A 19,963-nucleotide genomic window follows, 5' to 3' on the forward strand; every position below is an offset into this window, starting at 1 on the left:
AAATACTGTTCTCTGCACAAGGAAGAGAGTTCTGCCTGATGTTAGCCTTGGATGTATGGAAGAACACTGGAGAGGATGACTGTTTTCAGATTCTTAGGAATTCTTTTTGAGTCCCGTACTTCTTGAAGCTCAGGAAGACAGAGGGAGAGAGAAAATACACTTGCTGTCAGCATTCTCAGCTTGTGTTAACCAGCATACTCTAATATAGATGTAGACACAAGGGGGCGGTGTTGAGTTGTAACACGTTCGCTACAAACTGGCAGCAAACAGCGAAGAAGAATCTGTTTAGAGCGGACCAAACAGATTGAGGCTAGCTATCTTCTGTGTCAGACACTGGGTATTAACAAGTATTCACGCACCCTTTTAACGTCCCCTGTGTCGGTAAACAGGATTTAAACTTATCTATTCTGAATTATAAACACAGGAGTTTTAACTGTCCCCGAAGAGCCCCCAGAAATGGCAGAAAACACAGGTAAGTGTGGCAGCTAATGCTAGCAGGGAGCTAGTTCTGGTTCATCTGAGCTAGTTTAACTCCATGAACAGATGCACTTTTAAATCCAAGTCACCGAATTAATAACAGTACATAGTTTGTAATGCAGCGGTCTGTTCGTTAGGTCAAGCAGTCCTCTGTAGCTTCACCACTCAGCTGAACCCTGTCCCAAATAACGATAGCCTAGCCGTGATGCATGTTGGCTGAGACACGCTCAGACTGAACTTCATTCACAAATGTTGCATTAATAGTGTCTTCCATACTGGCAAAACATAACCGACTTAAACATGCCTCTATGCTTTTGCCGTTAACGTAGTGACATCTTGTGGTAAATTCGGCGTGAATAAATCCACGGAGCACGCGCTCCTTCCAACTGTGAGTAACGTTAAATGAACAGCCAGCGTTAACAGACGGACTCCCGCTGAGATCTTAATGTTGTTCAGGTGAATAGATTTCAGAATGATTATATGCTTTCTGAATTGATGATTCTCTTTCGTATAGGTGATGTTGTATCAGGCTGAATGCTTAGTGTCCAAGGCCATAAAACGTTAGAATTTTGAATAAGGTTCAACTGTCCCATCATGGACAGTGGCTTCAGTCAATACAGGCTGTCAACATCCCCTTTGCTCTTTAAGCCAGGACTGCAACCAACAATTATTTTCATAATTAATGAACTGATTGGCTGTGTGGTCTATAAAATGTCAGAAATGTTGATAATTGTTTTACAAAGTCTAAGATGACATCCTCAAATGTTTTGTTTTGTCCAGAACCCAAAGGTATTCAGTTTACTGTCACAGAGAACTAAAGAAACAAGAAAATATTCACATTTAAGAAGACATAACGAGAGAATAAAAAAAAAAAAAATACTCTATTATCAAAATAATCAAAAAGTTTGTGATTAATTTAATAATTGATTAATAATCCATTGATCTCTGCAGCTTTAACCACTATTATGCAAGTTTGACTTTTTTAAAACTCTCTTTCATTTTGATCAGAACAAAATGAGGCAAAGCATGACAGCTCAACATCGCCTGGAATGACAGACCAAGAGAAAGAGGTGGCAGCCAGTGCATATGAAGAGTTTACGGTAAATCATCTCCTTTCATTCCTAACATGCTCGGAAAAACAATCTAACAATTTTGGCTGTTCTCTGCAGTAGCACTTCTGCTGTAGATGCGGCACACAGTTGAGCAATAAGCATAGTTTAAGATCAGATTGCATGTTGGAAATAAGCCCTTCTGTTTCTTGCAGGCTGGGAAGTACGATGAGTCTCTGAAACACCTCGAAGCCCTGCAGGAGCTCAACAAAGAGGACTACAAGATCGCCATGAATAAAGCTATTGTAGAGTTTTACAAAAGCGGTCAAACTACCACAGGCACTCTGAAGCAGGCTCTAATGGCAATGAAGAATCAGGTAACTGTCACAACGTGGGTCACATTGTCCTCATACTGTCAGTTCATATTGAATGTGTTTTCAGTGAAAAGTTTTAGACAAATAGCACTTAATCAAACATCCTGTGTTTATGTTTCAGGTTCACACATCAGCAGAAGACGTTGACGGGCTGGACGATGTTGAAAACAGCTTGTTGTACTATAATCAAGCTATCATCCACTATCACATGCGACAGTTCTCTGAAGCCATCTCCATAGGGGAGAGGCTTTACCAGTTTCTGGAACCATTTGGTATGTGGTGGTGCTTTACATGACTTTTAGAAAGACTATTAGATAATCAATCTATTGATCAACATGTGATTCTATTTTAGTTTTGATTGGCATTTTAAATTTATTAACAAATACTAAATAAGTGCTGTAAGTGAACAAGGTCTTTGGGATGGGGTTCAGATAAAATTGTCATTTTGATGACTTTTAAACCTGATAGTATGTAGGGCTGGAACTAATGATTATTTTCATAGTTGATTATTTTCATGATTAACAGTTGTTTGATTTATAAAAATGTTAATCAGTGCTTCTCAAAGCCTAAGTTGGTTTCCTCAAATGTCTTGTTCTGCTCACAACACAAAGATCTTCAGTTTAGTGTCAAAAAGGGGGGACAAAAGGCGAAATCAGAGACTTTTGACTTAAAAAAAAGGGCAATTAATTTAATAATCCATTAATAATCGATAAATTGTTGCAGCTCAAATAGCATATGGTGGCCAGTTGTCATTACTTTTGACAAGCTCATATAATTAATAATTAATTATTTAGTAACATTATGTATGGATTAATTGGGAATGAAAGGAGAGCTTTTAGCTTAGAGTTTTTATATCATATGTGAAGCAGAAGATAATGAACAGAGTTGAGCTTGACTTGAACTCATCTGCCTGGAGACTTGACCCAAGTTAATTGCTGACGTAGGTTTAAAGGTGGAAAGCTTTAAACCTAACTCAGCAAGTCAGTTTTTTAAAACTGATGTTAACAGTACACATCATAACATGGATGTGCATGCCAAAGTTTCCATAACCTAACACAGGTCTCAAGTCCTGGATCTGGCCCAAAAGATTTAGAAACAGCTCCTGATTTAGAGGAAGGCCAGAATTAACAGTAACACTGGGAAGAGATGATTTGTGTTGACCTTAGTCCCGTTTCTTTCGTCTACAGTGTTATTCCGTCAGTTATTATATGTATTGATGTTTTAGAAGGATCCATGTGTCAGCCTTGAGTTTGGCGTGGAGTCATTGTGTTATTTGTCCTAGAAGAGAAGTTTGCTCAGGCTGTGTGCTTCCTGCTGGTGGATCTGTACCTGCTCACCTTCCAGCCAGAGAAGGCCCTCCACTTGCTGGCTGTGCTGGACAAACTGTCTGTACAAGGAAGCAACAAGAACGGCAAAGGAGAGGTACCATGGCACACCACGCTGTCATTATGTTAAGAACATTAAATTTCTTTTTATTTCGTGCCAGTTGAACGGCTGCATCTGAGAATAATTTAATTTGGTCATGTAGTTGTGTCTGAGACCATGCTGAAGGCTGTATCTAGAGCCATTCTGGGCAACTATAGAAACATGGCCATGCAACATGGTGTCGTCCATAGAGGAGGACCTGTGTCCTCTCTGGATGTAAAGAGCTCATTCTGAAGTAACAAAAACACAACGATTTTTTTCAGGTGATTATACACTAATGAAAACATACTTATGAATATTATATTCCATTTCTACCATATTCTACCAGTAAATCCCTGTAAATCTAACACACTGGACCTTTAAAAATAGGTCAAATGAAACAGATTTAGAAGGTTGACTGTGTATTGAGACCTGTGCTTGTTTCCAGAACAACAAAGATGGAGCGAACCAGAAGGCAGAGTTCACAGCCATGATTGAGGCAGCCAAATCAAAGATGCATCAGGCAAGAGCTCATGGATTAGACCATCCAGTGTGTTTGCCAGTTTCAGTCTCCCTCCTGCTCACTGTGACTGACTGTTGTGTCTTACAGTACAAAGTGAGAGCCTACATCCAGATGAAATCCTCCAAGGCCTGTAAGAGGGAGATCAAATCAGTGATGAACACCGCGGGGAACGTGAGTCTCGCTCTGTTGATGCTGTTTCATCATTTTGTTCAGACAGTGAAGGTGACAGGGGTAACATGTAAGATATGCACATGACGCCATTGTGTTTGGAAATCATTATGGTACCTCCCCCCCAAAAAGGTAAATAACAATGTCCACAATGTCCAAGACTGAGAAGCTTCCTTTATCACTACAGTACTCTGTGATATATTCTTAGAGTAAAAACCTACAAGTCCTTATGAGAATAATATATTTTAGTTATATTGCACCTTTCAAAACCAGTTACTAGTGCTTCACAAGTTTAAACACAGAAAAATGAAACCACAATATAAGAGCAGATCATGTGCAGAAAATGCAGTAAAATTGAGATAGGAAAACAAAAGAACAAAATTAAAATGTTTGAATATACATAGAATTTACATAAAAATCATAGAAACGCTGGTCTGTACAGGTGGGTTTTTAAAAACTTTTTAAACAGGGCTACTGATCCAGCTGCTCTGATGTCAAGGGGGAGTGTGTTCCATAATGTTGGAACCAAAACAGTAAAAGTATTATCACCTTTTGTTTTTAGCCTGGACCTTGGCACTTTTAACAAAATCTGATTCTGTGACATGACGGGTCTCGGGGCAGCATAAGGGGTCAACAGTTGTTAAGTGTGAGGTGGACCTCGACTATGAAGGGACTAGACAGTAGGATCATAAATTGCATTCTGTAATGGATCGGAGCCAACGTAGTTCTGCCAGAACCTGATGTGTTCTCTGTGTGGAGTGTTTGTCAGGAATCTTGCTGCTGCATTCTGAACCAACTGTAGACGGGAAACTGCTGCATCATTGCAAGAGAACAGGGACTTACTGTAGTCTACGCGGGTGGAAATGACTGTGTAGACTAAATGTTCAACTATGTTTTTGGAGAGCATTGGTTTAATTTTAGCAGTATTTCTGATTTGTAAGTAACAGGATTGGACAAGATTGTTAATGTGCTAATTCAAGCTGAGGTATTAATCAAAAGCAACTCACAAGTTTTTAGCTGAATGCTTCAGGTTAGTTGCTAGTGGACCAAGGTGAAGAATGACATTGCTGGAGATATCTGGACCAATAACCAGGGCTTCAGTCTTATCTGTGTTCAGATGCAGAAAATTGGAGGCCATCCAGTCCTTAATGGTGGCAAGACAGTGGTGCAGAGTTTCCAGATTATTGTGATTTTCAGGGTTGAGTGAGACATACAATTGAGAATCATCAGCATAGCAATGGTAGGATATGTTGGTGAAGAGGCGAATAACATGACCAAGGGGCAACAGATACAGACTAAACAGAACAGGGCCCAGAAGTCAACCCTGTGGAACCCCATGTGACAGGAGAGCAGTTGAAGAGCTTAAATGATCATCAGTCACCCTGAATGCCCTGTTTGATAGGAGAAGTTAAGAGAAGTTTCTCCTAACTCAGGAAAAGGAAGAATTCCTGTTTCTTAAGGAAGCTTTTAAAGGATAGAGGCATGTATTTTACAAAGTCTGCTGCATCAATTTTCTTTTAGGGGCAAGGGCAAAAATAAATGAATGAATGAAGGAAAGAAGGAAAATTGACAAATATTAGTTTATGTTTTACACACGTTCACACCAGAGGGGCAAAATATTTTAAATTCTTTCCTGTGTGTATTTGTTCATGTTTAACAAAGGGTTTAACCTGAGCCAGGCCATACAACATTTATAATAATCATATCACATGCATACTAGGGCTGCACAATTAATCGCTATTTCAATAAAATCACAGTATGGCCCAGTGCAATTTCCATATCACAGACCCAGAACCAAATCACATTTTTTTGAAAAAGTAAAAATTGGTGAGAAAACAGCATTGTAACGAGGTACTGTAGAGCAGCAGAGATGAGCTGGCCTAAAAATCTTTTTCTCCAGATGAAAGAAGATTTTAATTTTTAAAATTTATTTATTTATGTATTTATTTTCAGTGAACATGAAAAATGTCGTGCAAAACTGATCATTTCTACTAATTGTCGCAATTTCAGTCAAAATAATCACAATATGACTTTCTTACCAAATCATTCAGCCCTAATACATACAGGGTTAGTAGTATGCAGCTGTTAAAGAACAGTAATAATATTTATTACCTATTTATTACCTATTAACCTGCTGGTATCAGCTCAGTGCTCTGTATCTGCAGATACCCAAAGTTCAGGTATCAAATTGGTTTTGCGAAAGAAAAAAACTGCATGGGAGAATTCCTTGTGAGAAAATCAGTTCCATATCCACAGGCCTTTGACCATCTTGTTCTGGTTTGTTCATGATTATCATATGTATATACTGTATATCATAATCTCTGACCTGTGTCTCTTGCCCCCTTCACCAGTCTGCACCCTCACTCTTCCTCAAGAGTAACTTTGAGTACCTGAGAGGAAATTACCGGAAAGCAGTGAAGCTGTTGAACAGCTCTAACATCGCAGAGCATCCTGGACCCATCAAAACAGGTACTGTACCTCTCAACATTTTTCATATGCCTGGTGTCAAAAAGTCCACACAGCCAGTTTTGCTTTGACTTCTGCTGGTTCAAACTGTTCACACATTATTGGCTAAATGTTGCTTCTAAACGTTGGGCTCACTGCAGTCACGTTAGATGGTTTTAATGTGTGCTAGTTGATGGATTGTGTTTGTGTCCTGATTGTCTCATTCAGGTGAATGCGTTCGATGTATGTTCTGGAACAATCTGGGCTGCATTCACTTTGCAATGGGAAAACATAATCTGGGCATTTTCTACTTCAAGAAAGCGCTGCAAGAGAACGACCACACCTGCGCACAGCTGGGAGACGGCAGCAACGGCCAATGTAGGTCTGAGCAAGCTCTGTGTCCTGACGGACTCTGATACTCCATCTTATTCAAATTACCAAACAGTTTGTAGCTTGTTCCAGCACAAAGTCAAGCAGCTTTGTTCGTCTTGAATTAACAGTGGTTTCCAGCTGGACTCAGTTTCTCATCCAAAGAAACATTTCAGAAATAGACAGTGTTAGATTTTCACTGTTAGATCTACAGATGGACTACAGTCTGTCATTACAAAGGAACAAACTAATTTGTACAGCAACATATATTTTTTAATGTCTCTATGCAGATAGTTTTGTTTGTCATCTGTCTCTCTGAAGAATTTAGTTGGTGACAACTGGTAGTTTTTGTTACACACTGTCACACTCTACTTTCTACCAAAGAAACAGTCTCTATGAAAACTATTTACAGTGAGGTCTGTGAATAATTCAGAGTAACAAGGGCAAGATTTCTGTTTTTATTTCTAAATTCCATTTACCTTCATTATATTGGGTGTTTGGCAGAAATCTCAGAGACAGATGTATCAACATGAAAACTGTCTACATGAGGAGATGCCACTACAGGGAATTCAGAAAATCATTTTTTGCATTTGTGTGAAGTGACTTAAAGTACAGGGGGTCATGTTTCAAACCCACAGGACTGTTTTTTTCTTTTATTACAGTACCTCTAATGCACCCGTTCCCTTCTTTGGTGTTTGTAAATTTTCAAAAAAGTTGGACTTATTCAAACAAGTGTACAGCCATGCTGTCTTATTGTGTTAAGTGTACACTTCAGTTTTGAACTAAGCCAGCTGGAAAAGTGTGTTGTTAACATGTGTGCTCCTTTTTTCTGTTGTTGTTCTCACTAAGCAGCTAAGAAGTTCACTGGTATCCCCATGTGTGCTCTCCTGGCCAACAAGCGCTATGAGCTGCTGTATAACTGTGGTATTCAGCTGCTGCACATCGGCAGGCCTCTGGCAGCGTTCGAGTGTCTGATGGAGGCGGTTCAGGTTTACCACTCCAACCCTCGACTGTGGCTGCGGCTCGCAGAGTGCTGCATCTCTGCTAACAAAGGGGTAAGACTTAATTCATGCACATGTATCATGTTTTTTTTGAGTATTTTACTTCATTGGATTTTCCTCAAAGATTAGTTCTTGTCATTTTGCATATTCTCTATGTTTTGTTGACATAAAGCAGTATCTGGTTAAAGAAGAGGAGCATCCATGCTTTAAGTAGATTTTTAAAGAGCAGGTTATGTTCTGGATCAAGGGACAAAAAAAAGATGCATTATGTAAATAGACTGTAAATGTAATAGGTTTGCTTCAAATTCTTCATTAAGATCTGCAAGTTGCTGCAGTTGTATCGACAATTTGAACATTAAGGGTCCTTTAATTTGTTCCTTCCTGTACTTCTATGTACTTCTATGAAGCTGAGTAGAAAACCACCTGAAGGTCTTCCATGTTCTCTGTGTTTATGTTTCCAGGGATCAGAGCAGGAGAGCAAAGGTTTACCTTGTAAAAAAGGTATAGTTCAATCTATTGTCGGGCAAGGCTACCATCGTAAGATCGTCCTGGCGTCCCAGTCTACCCAGAACACTATCTACAGGTCAGTGACAAGTCCAACAAGTCCATCCTCTAGTTCTGAAAGGCACAAGTAAAATGACCGACTGATATTTACCTTTACTGTCCAACAGGGGGCAGCAATGCTGCATGTTAGTTGTGTACACAGTAACTACTATAAAGGGTTAGTTTTCTCCTTAATAAAATTGTTTAAAGCGTCAGTTCACTCCAGGAATACATACTTTTCCTCTGGCCTGTAGTGCTGTTTGTCCATCTTAATAGTTCTGGTGTGACTTACAGAGTTTTGGAGATATCAGCCATAGAGATGTCTGCCTTCTCATCAGTATAATGGAACAAAATGGCACTCAGCTTGGGGTGCTCAAAGCACCAAAAACTATATTTCAAAGACCACTTTCTCTTTCCAAAATCATGACCTGATTACTCAAAATGATCCACAGACCTTGTTGTGAGCAGTTTCATGTAGGAACTACTGGCAGATTCTACTGCAGAGTGAAACTGTTCACAACAAGTTATGCGACTTATCTTAAGTAACCAGGTCATGGTTCTTGTGAGGCAGCTGGATTTGCAAGATCATGTGAGAATCCATCTCACCAGGCTTTCAAGTTATCCATTTGTGTCCGTACCAAAAGTGTTGCAGCCAATCAGCATCCTTGGAGGGACTACTGACAGTTACAGGCATGGTTTTAGGTATGACGACAGCAAGAATCCATGGAAGCAACTCATCTTGAACAACCAATGGCAGCTCCTGAAGATGTTAGTGTAGATACTGTGGTAGCATCAGTTATATCAGAACTGAAGAGAATTTCTTCATTGAAAAAAGAGCAAAGAACGACACTGAGGCCTTTTCAGTCAGTGGAAAAGATGTTTTTGCTCTTCTTCTGGCCAGCTTCGGCAAAGGTTTGATCCGATAGGTTGAAGCTAGCCCGCGTTAGATGCCATAGACAGATGTTCATCCAATCACTTCTCAGATGGTTCTGTGGAACAAACCATCTGGCCTGTCAAGTTACATGGGGCCTGGAAAGAGATATTGCTGTTGAGTTTTTGAAATGTATTTTTGGTACTTTGAGCACCTCAAGCTGAGTACCATCTAATTCCATCATACTGTAGAGAAGACAAAAGTCAGCAACTCACGCCAAAACTAAATGAATAAGTAACTCTACAGGCCAGGGGAAATGTTTGTATTTTTGATTTTTTAGGTGAACTGTCCCTTTAACATTTGCTTTCTTGCTAAGAGTGATGAGATGAGTTTCAGTCTCATGTCTATAGATTAACTGTGAACCAGAGCTGAGAGTCTGTCAGCCTGGAAGCAGCTGGTCTGCATCTCCTGTACCAACACCTCCAAACCTCATGGATTGTATTATGTTAATTTGATCAATGATTTTCATACCATACATACATTAGTGCAAACTAGTATTTATCTTAAAGTGATAGTTCACCAAAAAATGACATCTCAATATCTACTCACCCCTGTGCTGATGTGAGGATGGGTGAAGATCTCCAGTTAACAAAACACTTCCAGAGCTTCAGCGGAAAACAGTGTTGCAAGTGAATGGTGACCAGTTTTAAAATGTTAAAAAAAAAGAACAAAAAATGTCTCCATACTGTTTGTGTGGTGTACTCCAAGTGTCCGTAAGCTGCAACATTAAAATTTGATGCAAAAGGATGTCATTTACACCATGTTTTTAGCCTAAATGTCAACTGCAGCCTCTCAGACCTGATCCTCGTGCACACGCCTGAAGCGGGTACACAAGCTCTCGCCCAAGCGGTGCGACACAAGATATACGAGATCTCATGATACACATCTGTGTTTACATGCTACTTGGAGGCGACTCAGACAACAGGGAGAGATCTGCTCAGAAATAGTGACTTGTTATGCATACAGTTGACTCTGCAAACTTTCAACAAAGAAGAAAATGTCAGAGGACTTCAACATAGAAGAGGAGCGTCATTTCTTTGCTGCAGCCACACCGCTTGAGCGAGAGCTTGTGTACCCACTTCAGGTGTGTGCACAAGGATCAGGTCTGAGAGGCTACAATTGACATTTAGACTAAAAACATGGTGTAAATGGCGTCTTTTTGGGTCAAATTTTAATGTTGTGGCTTACAGACACTTGGATTACACCACACAAGCAGTATGGAGACATTTTGTGGGTTTTTTGTGTTCTTTTTTTACATTTTAAAACTGGATTTGGCTGCAACATTGTTTTCCACTGAAGCTCCAGGAGTGTTTTGTGAACTGGAGATCTTCACCCATCCTCACATCAGCACAGGGGTGAGTACATATTGAGTGAAATTTCATTTTTGGGTGAACTATTGGTTTAAATGGTAGGAAACATACTGTGTATCCAAAAATCTAAACCTGCACAGAAATGCATTTACAAAGTTTGACAAACATGTAAGTCTGCATGATTTGTAGGAGCAGAAAATGGCTGGTATTGTCTGTTCATTTTCTGTAAAATTTGAAAACTATGATATAGTATCTCTTAAACAGTATATTATTTCCACTGAGTGAAATATTTGTTTGTCCAGTGAGGGCCAGTCAGCAGCCATCCCAGTAGCCAGTATGGAGTTTGCAGCCATCTGCCTGAGAAACGCACTGCTGCTGCTGCCTGAACATCAGCAGCTGGACACCAAGACAGAGAACGGCTCCAAGAGCTCCAGTCAGTCAGGGAGCACGGAGAGTGGCAGCGAGAACAGTGACGCCTGCAGGTCTCACACACACAGACGCACACACACTCACACACATCATGGGCCACAGAGAACCAGCAGTGACAAATAAATATCAGTAGATATTGTATCTAATGTAGCACTGCAGGAGTAAGACAATCATATCCTCTTAATAAGCTTGAAATGTTGAACTCATTGACCCTAATGTACTGTACTTTTAACACACTGCTGCATTAGAGTTTTATACATGGCAGTTTATAATTCCTAAACTGTATGTGTCATGGTCATGAGCTTTTCTACAGTTGACCAGCGTGCAGCATGTTTAAATATCAGTGGAGTTTCTACTGTATACAGAATGAGAATCATATAGCTCATTACAGTGAGCCTATTCACAGTTGATCATTGTGCAAAACTGAGTATTTTGAACTCTAACAGGAGTTTGCGCTGTATGCAGGTGCTGTGTGAGGATACAGTGGAACTGAATGTTTAAAGGTCTCCTCATGGTTTCCCAAACTTTATTTCTGGGGACTCACTTTTTCAAAATGACAAACCATTGTGACGCAGTTCACAAAAGGCTTTATTAATAAATCTTAGTAATCTTAATTTGTGCATTCATTAATATTTTTGTCCATTGTTACTGCCATTTCTGGATCACCTTATATTAAATATATACATAAAATACTAGGGCTGTCAAAGTTAACTCGTTAACACGTGAGATTAATCTGGAAACAATAATGCGTTTAAAAAAAAAATTAACTCACTATTAATCAGGTCACGTGACTTAGGTAGAGTCTGTCTGTGTATACAGTCTGTGGTCTGTGTCGCCACTGGAGTCACCTGTCCACTGAAATACAGAATCGTCCCGTATTTGAGGATTAAATAATGCGTCCCTTTTTGAGTCAGTGCAGGACGGGGTTTGTCTCCTATTTCCATCTTGAATGCAGCTTCATCCCACCCGCTGCCTGGTGAAGAGCCGTCTGACTCTGCCTGTGATCGGGTAAAACTCGCTGCAATCTGTGGTTTGATCACACATGAGAGTGGAAAACACTGTTAAACTCTTGGTTTGACAGTCAGCGACAGTGACAGTCAGACTAGTTGTAACAGCGAGTGTTTCCTATCACAGACGGTGGCCTGTCAGATGTACGGCAGCTTCAGGGGGACAGTATTCTTCATTCACAACGAAGTGACCATAGACTGTATGGATGTGACTTGTTTGTGAAAGTTGAGGTGTGCAGACGGATACACAGGCATTTATTTAATATACTAATCAAAATGTAGTGCTGATGTGAAAAAATAAACAACTAAGATGTGTTATTATTTTTCACCAATCTGTAAAATCACATCTTAAACACTTAAATTGTAATAGATTAACTGTATTGCATCCTTCAATACTATATAAGAAAGAATAGAAGAAAATACAAGTAATATTAGTGTATATAATATGAAGTATTTTAACTGCGATGAGTCACAATTAATCAGAGTAGTATTGTGATTAATCGAGTTAATTTTTTTAATTGTTTGACAGCCCTATAAAATACTTTCTAAATAAAAATGAATGCATTTAGGCTGAGTTAACAGGCCATCTCAATTATTTTATTTCCTCCAGAAAACTAACTTAAAAAAAAGAATACTCAAAATTTCAAGGCAACTTTCTTCAATGACTTAACTCAATTTTTGAAATACAATTTTTGGGGGTTCTAAAACTCAAAGATTCCAGTTAATCTAAACAAGAAAAGTAAATTATCTAAACAAAACATTATTAGTCGATAAAACGTTTTTGAAACTTTTTCATTTTTACAATATAGAACATTTTAGCCTGCTTCATAAATGAGACAAAATATATACATTTGGGCAAAATTAGCAGCCTCATGTTTTTTCCTGTCATCAGTAAAACAATATACATGTTTTAAATGCTTTATGAAAGATGGACTAATACATACTGAATACTAATACTAATTTTGCAGAATTTCTTTCATAGTCTTTATTTTTAAGGGGATCCAAATAAAATCTCATGTGATCCACCTGTTGGTCACGACCCAGTTTCTGGGAATGACTGATTTTTATCAGTCATGCAGATTTTCTGAAAAGGCAGAAAACTACTTAAAGGAGAAATCTTTAATATATCTACTGTAAAATCAGAAAGTGACTGTGATGTGTTATCAGAGATTAAGGAAACTGAAATAAGCTGAAATACATGTTACTTTGACCGCAACGCACCTGCAATGATGTCCCACTTTGAAATTTCTATTCTGGGCCAGAATAACGGTTTTTGTTTGCCCGGCCTTTCACGTGATCAGAGTTAAGATTAAAGCAGAGTGTTCAGCGAATGAGTGTGTGTCTGTTTAAGAGTCATAAGAAATCAGTAATAATCTTGTAGAAGGCGTAGATGTTTATGATTAACTTGAGAAAAATGTTTTTATGGAGGTTAGTAGTGTGTATTTTCAGAGCAGTGGGCTGATAACAGGCTGAACTTTATATTGACAGAGTTATAAATAACTGATCAACTGACAGCATGGGGCTCTGCTCGTTGTCACTTGTCATTGTCAAGTTTTACAGTATTGCACATGTCTTGTGCTCTTGCAGTGCTCCTGCAGCTGCCTGAGAGTATAGATTGTACATTAAAGAGTATTTCAACCTGTTTAATATACTGTCTATGGCTCCAGCTCACTATTTGGACTGTTGTACTAATTTTTCCAAGTGCACATGCTACATATTGCTCTTTCAAGTTACATATGAATCATTCCATATTGATGAATGAAGAGTGTATATGACATAAATGGTTTTAAAACGGAGCAAAAAGGCATAATAATTCAACACGAGTCAGTAGGAACAATTAATGATTTTGTGACATTAACTTTGTGCCATCTGATGATCAGTTGTAGAGAGTTGTGATCTGAACTGAAGGCTGCCTGGTGAAAAAAGTTTGATTGTGGACAAATTGAAGGTAACTGTGGATGTGTGTTCTGATGCATGCTGTCTTTGGTTCTGCATGTTCTGCAGTGGGAAAGGTCAGGAAGCTGATAAGTTCCTCTCTGCAGCTCCGTCGTCTCCTCTCAGGAAACAGGAGGTAGAAAACCTCAGGTAATGACAGGTCTCTTCCTCTTCTCCCCTCACTTGAACAGACATGAGTCATTATTCAGGAACATTAATAACCTGTAGAAGCCAGAGGTTTGTCCTGTAACCTGCACTGATCGACTGTTTGATGCACAGGTGCTCAATCCTGGCCTGTAGTGCCTATGTGGCGTTAGCACTGGGAGACAACCTGATGGCTCTAAACCACGCTGAGAAACTGCTCCATCAAACCAAGGTGTCTGGATCCCTCAAGTAAGTCCTCAGAGCCGGCTGCTCCCTCACCTGCTCTGTTCTTCTACTGCTGCCACAAATGATGACACTGATCAGTCCAAAGTCCTCAAACAGTCTGCTGTGTGTTCAGATTTCTGGGTCACCTCTACGCTGCTGAAGCCCTCATCTCACTGGACAGAATCTCTGATGCCATCGCTCACCTCAACCCAGAGAATGTCAGTGACGTGTCGATGGGAGTGCTGACCAGTGAGCAGGACCAAGGTCTGTGACTGAAACACACCATCATAAAACACACCAGTTCGTCCTCTCTCCTTAACGTTTGCTTTGCTTTCCTCAACAGGGTCTGACAAAGGAGATGAGCCCGCTGAGTCCCGTGAGTCAATCTCAATAAAACTAACTAATGCATGATTATTTTTTTTTTCACTTCAAACAAACCTCACTTAGAGGAATAAGTAAAAGTTTAAGTATGAAGGATATTACTGTAATAGTTGTATTTCTGTCTTTGCAGCAGGGAAGCAGACTCCCATGTGTTACCCCAGCAGTGTGACATCAGCTCGGGCCATGATGCTCTTCAACCTGGGCAGCGCATACTGCCTGAGGAGCGAGTATGACAAGGCCCGCAAGTGCCTGCATCAGGTAACCATGACAACAGCTATGTGACATCAACAGGCCCTGGAATGGTCTTAAGTTGTTAATTTCCCTACATTCAGCTTTTAAAGGTTGTGTTCAGACCAAATACAGCAGTGAGTGAAACATGCAGCTCTTCTGTGTTGTACCAAGATTTGTTGAAATTTAACCTTTACTCAGTTAACCACCAGGAGTATTTCTGACTGTAGGTTAATTTGCATACTCAGACACTATGCTAACGACTTCACTGGCTAGCAGTCCGAGTTAAAACATGATGTGCAATGTGGAAACCTTTCAAACATCAGGTGGCTGCAATGTGCACCAGTGTTGCAGGTGCCAATCAGTGTGGTAGAGGGCGAGGGATTCAAAGAGCTGTTCAATACCCCGGTACGTTCTGCCATCAAGAGCTACCGTGACTAAACACACTGAAAAACACTTTGAGGAGATGGATGAGATAAAAGACAAGTGAGCCAGGACAGACGAGCTAATGCTAGCTCTGAGCACAGTCCGCTGGACAGTTCTCACAAACCAAAGCTACATCAGTGCTGGCTGGGAGATGCAGTCCAGCGTGTCCTCACACTGAGCCTCTGTCTCTGTTAAGGCATGAATATACTTCCAAACAGACACGTACACGGAGAGCTGTGGACACCATGGACATGCAGTAGTTGAGCCTGTCTGTCCACCAGAGCAGAGACATGGGAACAACAGGCTCTTGAAAGCAAAATGAACCAACCAACGCCAGTACAGAGTACTCAAAAACATGGACCCTACCTCAGCTTTTGCTGCAGCGTAAGCAGAGGAGGGATTTCTGGCACAACCTCACCTACCTCCAAGGTGCATGAATAAGTCTGAGGAGGTCAGACCTCCAGCGATATTTGTAGTATGAAGTAGTAGATTATCTGAATCACAGTATGGCCAAGTGCAATATCCAAATTACAATTTTTTTAAAGAGGAAAAATGTATGAGAAAACAGCATTAAAATGAAATACTGTAGTCCTGCAGAGATGTTCTGACCTAAAAATCTCGTTCTTCAAGTAAAAGAAAACACATTTGTTTGGTTCAGATGCCAACAAATATTACATCATCACAATTTTAATAGTTTTTTTTTGTAATGCAAAAAATTAATTAATTGCAATTGCTTTTTAACATAACTTTATTGTGAGACCAACACGTTTTAGCTCGTGGCCTTTATCAGGGGCAATATAAAACATGAAACAGGCACATTTTGTTTCAAGGCACTGCCCCATATATTAATTTTTGTGTTATTTATTGACTAAATATGGTGTCACAAATGTTATTATTACTGGACACTCCCCTTGCCTCCCTGTCATTGGCCTGAACACATATGATTCACTCTGTTAGACTGTGGCTTTCATGCTCCAGGGAGACGTACTGTTTTCCTCACCACAAGCTTCAGAGTAGAAAACTGTTTTCTGACGTGATCTCTAACTCTTCAGACACTGATTTGTTCAAAACTGAAGTATTATATTTTCTCTGTTTGCATCAAACTCCACGAAAATCAATGCTTTTCTTAAATTCACTGTTGACTTTTGTTATAACTAAACAGTCTCTCTTGACCAAATCATTTCATAGTGAAGTCATAATGTAGAGCTGACTCAGGTGTGATTTGTGTCATCAGGCTGCATCTATGGTGAACACCAAGGAGATTCCACCTGAAGCTATCCTGCTGGGAGTCTACTTAGAGCTACAGAACGGTCAGTCACACTCACTGACAGCACCTCTGAGCCAATCTGAAGGTGGTGAGGTGTTTCTTCTCATGTCACTTCCCCTCATGTTTCTGGACCAAACAAAAACAAACATCTTCAATAATCAAAAGACTAAATGTCGTGCAACAGTATGGATGAATGTTGCTGTGTTTGTGCTTTGACAGCACTGCTGTCACATTGGTTTTTGAGATTGTGGAGGTTAACACAGAATCTTTGAATGTTTAGGCTCAAAAAATGCTCAGACGTAAAGGCTGTCATAAATAACAGCTGTCAGTAGTGTAATTAAAAAAAAATCTATTGTATCTGCATATGGTCCAGAGTCTGGACTGTTTTTGTGAACAGAAAGTTGGTCAGAATGAATTGCCTGGTCTTAATTGAATCAGTGTGTGACTGAGGAGGTAACACTCTGGTTCTGTGACTCGTGTCCTCAGGAAATACCCAGCTGGCCCTGCAGATCATCAAACGGAACCAGCTGCTGCCCACGGTGGTCCAGAGGATCTCCCCAGACTCGCGCAAGAAACCGGTCCAGCCCTTCCAGTCTGTCCAGCCTATCCAGCTGCCCTCGTCCTTCACACAAGTTCAGCGCAAATGAGCCTCCACAGCCACCTCTGACACCCAACACAAACTGCACACACATCACACCCCCTGTGAGGAGCCTTGATATTTATAAAGCTACTTCCCGTCAGCATCAGGAGCCAAATGAAATTCAGGTGTGGCTGCTGACTGATGAGGAGAGAAGAACGAGAGTTGCAGCAGTGACTTTTTATTTCCATTTGACTGAGGAATCTGTGTGTTGTCTCAACATTGAAATAAATTTTATTTACTGTATGTGTGACTCTTGAATACCTCGTGTGTCTGTGCCACAGTGACTGTAGTAAGGACACCTTTGACAGTAACCAACAGAAACAGTAGTTGATCTGAATAGAATGTGCTTCATGATCAACAGATGGGTTTTTCACGGGCTGATGCAGATATTTTAAGAGCAGAGGGGGTGTTCCATCAAGGCTGAAAAATAAGTCTGCACTTCAGTGAGAGTCTGGCTTGAATTAAATTAAACTTCCACTCAAGGCTTAAGCTGTTCCGCCAATTTAGCTTGGTGTAGTCAACACTAACTCAAACCAGGCTAAAACAAGCTGCACTATGAGCATGCATGGAGAACAAAAGCAGCCCAGAACAGCTGACTGTTAAAACGAGGATGCCACAGAAAGAGAAAATGAGTGATTTTCTTCTCAGCTGCAGAACAAACCCTGCAGGCTGAACTATATGAAGAATATAAAGGGGTAATCATGAAAAAAGGCCAATACTGCTGCAATTTAGATGATAGTTACATGGCAAGATAATGTGATTCCAGGGCATATTGCTCTGTCCTAATAGCTCACCAAGGCCTCAGCAGCAACGTGGGTTTCATTCCAACCTGAGGCCGACTGACATGTTATCTTTTCATTCCTTCTTTTCTTGTCTATCTTCAGCTGTGCTATGTAGCAAAAAGCCACTAAAGTCATTTTATGAAGAGATACAAGCTTACTTCATGTTTTTTTTTTACTGTCACAGCTTTGGCACACATTTTTCTTAAACTATAAATGTTAAGCTTTTGAAGAGTAAACACTGTAAGACATGATTTTTCTTTAAATTAATAGGTTCTCTGAAACTTAAGTAAACATGTAAATTCATGCTTGATCAAATCGAAAAGGTCTAAATGTGTTTCTGCACAGGCAAGTGATGTGAGCACAAAAAGACACTTAAAGACACAACTGTCTTTAACACTGCAACAAAAGATGTAAATGATACAATAACACCTTACACGACAACTCACAACATAATATAACGGGGAGGTACAGTACTTTGCCTTATAATGAATAAATTACTTCCTTATCTTGAAGAGTACATGTCATGTATGTGGAAAACCAGAAATTCAGGAATGTTTCACACAGAGCTGCTCAGTGCCAGTCTAACAGAGTTTCAAATACACCATGCTGAAACCAATTCCACTTTTGGTCTCAATTCAAAAAGTTGTGTCTCTGATCATATCAGCTATTTGTTCCACACCAAGAAGACTGGAGAACTCAAGTAACCATGTTTCTTTTGAGAAACATCCTGGTTTACAAATTTTCCAGTTTAACAAAATCATTCTTTGAGCAGCTAAGAAAGCCAGGCCGACTATTCTCCTGTCTTCTTTTGACCTGTGCAAGCCTACATCCCACCAAGCAAACCAGAGGACATGGGAACAGCTTTATATTCATTATTACGGACATCGAAAGAAACTATTTTGCCCAAAAGGACTTGACTGCAGGCCAGAGCAGTAACATATGAATCAAAGTTCCCAGTTGTTCACAACCATACAGGCAGAGACCCGAGGTCTATTTTTTCAGTTCTGGAGGGTGTGACATAAGTTCTGTGGAGGATCTTTAATTGTATAACTCTAGCTCTTAAAAATCACCATCGGGTACCTCTATATCAGGCCATGATTTCTGGAAACGACACATTCCTGTTAAGTATTTAAATGTATTTTTTTGGTGCCTTGAGCGTCACAGAACTAGTGCCATTCAGTCCAATTCTACTGAAGAGAAGGCAGAAATATCTTGAAAACTCTGCAACTCACACCAAAATAATACAGAGGAAAAATGTGTATTTTTGACTTTGGGGTGAACTGTTCCTTTAAGAAAGCATATACAAATAGACAAAACACAAGCAAGTTAAGAAAACATCATCATTGAAGAACAATTCAAAAACACACTGCAAATACACAAAACAGCGATGGAGTTTCCAGAAGCCACTAAAAAGTGCTAACTCCGGATTGGACAGACTTGTTCTCATGGTTTGTGACTCAGGAACTTAGTGAAGTTGAGTGTAGGTGGCATCCAGCCAGAGCAGATAAACAAATACACAATACATCATTTTGTTGTTTGTATTAAGCATGTGCTTTTCCATTTTCAAATCAGCAGTTGAACTGAAACCATAAAACCTTTTTGCTTTTATTATTGTATATTATCTGCCCTGAGGTCATTCCTATGTAGTGCTTTCATTTTGCTTGAAAATTTGAGGCCCAATGCTGACAAAACTGTCCGAAACCAACCTGAACCCGACCCCCTCATTAGCATAATTAAGTCCAAACCTGATTGCAACCTGATTTTATTTCTTTCCTTTTTTTTTGATCAAATTTTTCTGAACAAGCTTCCCACTATGCACCAAACAGTAGGAGTTGGCAGTGCCAGGGACCAGACATACAGGGAACCGGAACTGCCAAAGACAAAACTGGGGGGAAAAATGAAAAT

The 19,963-nt window shown here is 39.9% G+C and overlaps 1 protein-coding gene across 3 annotated transcripts; it reads left to right on the plus strand.

The window, feature by feature from the left end:
- Positions 1-262: 262 nt before the first annotated feature.
- cnot10 (CCR4-NOT transcription complex, subunit 10) lies at positions 263-17,519 on the plus strand. 3 transcript variants are annotated; one of them, XM_084726015.1, is made up of 19 exons: positions 263-472; positions 1,486-1,577; positions 1,742-1,903; positions 2,022-2,172; positions 3,183-3,322; positions 3,753-3,827; positions 3,915-3,998; positions 6,347-6,464; positions 6,669-6,818; positions 7,659-7,864; positions 8,272-8,393; positions 10,897-11,076; positions 14,035-14,115; positions 14,245-14,358; positions 14,468-14,598; positions 14,678-14,710; positions 14,846-14,973; positions 16,604-16,679; positions 17,123-17,519. In XM_084726015.1, exons 1-19 carry the CDS (start codon positions 457-459, stop codon positions 17,281-17,283), a joined length of 2,220 nt encoding a protein of 739 aa, XP_084582141.1. In that variant the 5' UTR covers positions 263-456; the 3' UTR covers positions 17,284-17,519. The 3 variants fall into 3 exon arrangements, with proteins under 3 accessions (XP_084582141.1, XP_084582142.1, XP_084582143.1); XM_084726016.1 differs by having other exon boundaries at positions 7,662-7,864; XM_084726017.1 differs by having other exon boundaries at positions 3,186-3,322.
- Positions 17,520-19,963: the final 2,444 nt, after the last annotated feature.

Source organism: Lutjanus erythropterus, chromosome 9 (genome assembly GCF_056507025.1).
Source record: "Lutjanus erythropterus isolate fLutEry1 chromosome 9, fLutEry1.hap2, whole genome shotgun sequence".
NCBI lineage: Eukaryota > Metazoa > Chordata > Actinopteri > Lutjaniformes > Lutjanidae > Lutjanus > Lutjanus erythropterus.

Bases quoted from the DNA above. Each gene is read 5' to 3' on its own strand.
- cnot10 (XM_084726015.1), top strand. The intron at 6,819-7,658 runs GTAGGTCTGAGC...GTTCTCACTAAG, and splicing joins AGACGGCAGCAACGGCCAAT to CAGCTAAGAAGTTCACTGGT. The intron at 7,865-8,271 runs GTAAGACTTAAT...TTATGTTTCCAG, and splicing joins GCATCTCTGCTAACAAAGGG to GGATCAGAGCAGGAGAGCAA.